We start from the raw sequence: 1,445 nt of genomic DNA, 5'->3' as shown, positions 1-1,445 counted from the left end.
TGAGGGTGCACANNCTTGGGTTTGATACATGTATCACCGGGGTACTCAAGGCAGATAGTAGCTATCTGGCCCGTACACAGTGCCATATCCTGCGGCTGGCAGTACTTGACCACTGCCCACCTCGATAGTTATATGAACATCACTACTTAAGGGGGTGTAATCGTGCAGGACACTTTTATCCCCCGTAATGTGGTACCTGCTACCCGAATCAAGCCACCACTGCGACCCATTCTCCCACTCGGACGGATGCACGGGATCGTAGAATATGTACCTACGTCGGTGCCGAATAAAGTGATCAAAAGAGGAAAACCCTTCTAGTTTTCCATTCGCGTGCTGTTCCACGTCTCCTGGCGTGAATTCTTGTTTGCGAGCTACCAAGGTTAGAGCGACTATTTCCTTTTGACCAATTCGCGGTTTTCCCTCCTTTTTTCGAAAACACCGCGACGCGACATGACCGTCCTTCCCGCACCAATCACACCTCAACGTCGCTGAGTCGGCTGGCGTTGAGCGCGGTACACGGGAAGAGGAAGAACCGAAGCCTGAAGATTGCGGAGTGCCGCCTTTTGCGTTGGAGCACTCGCGGGCGATGTGACCAGTGTTGCCACAGGAGTAACATATCAAATGTGCCTTGGAACTGCGATTAGCGATGAACGCCGCTACTGGCTCGGACTCGGTCTTCCTTGCAGAAACATTCGCTTCGGCGTTGATCGCCAGCAAGCGCGCCCTTAGCTCCTCAAATGTCTTCGGGTACCCAGTAGCCCTGAAAACGCGCTCCTCGGTACCAAACTCGTTATCACTCAAGCCTCGTACGCTTTTCAAAATACCCAATGGAACTGACATCTTGTAGTCCTCGTGCCGTGTGACCTTCAGATACATTTCGTAGGCTCTTGTGACGTATGCGTCCACGGCCTCATTGTCTCCCTTCTTGATTTGCTCAAAGGCTTCTGCGAGCGACGCCACTTCCGCGTCGTTTAGATCGTCGTACATCTTCCTCAAACCATCCCAGAGCTCCTTTGCTGTGTTACTACTCTGGATGAGATTCTTATGCACACGAGCGTCCAGGAGGAGAACCATCTTGCTTATGGCTGCTTGCATAACAAATTGCGGGTGCGAGGTGACTGCTTGCATAACAAATTGCGGGTACTGCTAAAGTTGCAAGTCGCAACTCGCAACTCGCAAGTCGCAAGTCGCAAGGAACACGCAAAATTTCTATATGAAATTCTATATACGCGAATACGTACGTGAACCACGCCTGTAGGGTGTAAACAGATAGCATTTGCGGCGTCCGCGTCTGCGGGCTATGGCCGATCGCAGGCGTAACTATGCTGAAGTGGCTTGCGGCCTATGTGGCTTCGTCTGTCTGAGCAGTGCAATGTAGCTGTCTGAGCAATGCAATGTAGCTGTTCATACGCACAAGCTCACTCAGGCCTCATCTAGTTCTTATC

The 1,445-nt window shown here is 51.6% G+C and overlaps 1 protein-coding gene across 1 annotated transcript; it reads right to left on the bottom strand.

Annotated features, from left to right (window-relative positions):
* Positions 1 to 275: 275 nt before the first annotated feature.
* VOLCADRAFT_101345 (uncharacterized protein) lies at positions 276 to 1,095 on the bottom strand (the record flags this gene model as incomplete). The annotated part of the gene is made up of 1 exon (XM_002959783.1): positions 276 to 1,095. A coding segment is annotated over one exon (820 nt), but the record flags the coding sequence as incomplete, so codon positions are not given.
* Positions 1,096 to 1,445: the final 350 nt, after the last annotated feature.

The sequence above is a fragment of the Volvox carteri genome (genome assembly GCF_000143455.1).
Source record: "Volvox carteri f. nagariensis unplaced genomic scaffold VOLCAscaffold_775, whole genome shotgun sequence".
Classification (NCBI taxonomy): domain Eukaryota; kingdom Viridiplantae; phylum Chlorophyta; class Chlorophyceae; order Chlamydomonadales; family Volvocaceae; genus Volvox; species Volvox carteri.
The sequence above is the reverse complement of the archived record's forward strand: the minus strand, read 5'-3'. Positions and strand labels throughout refer to the sequence as shown.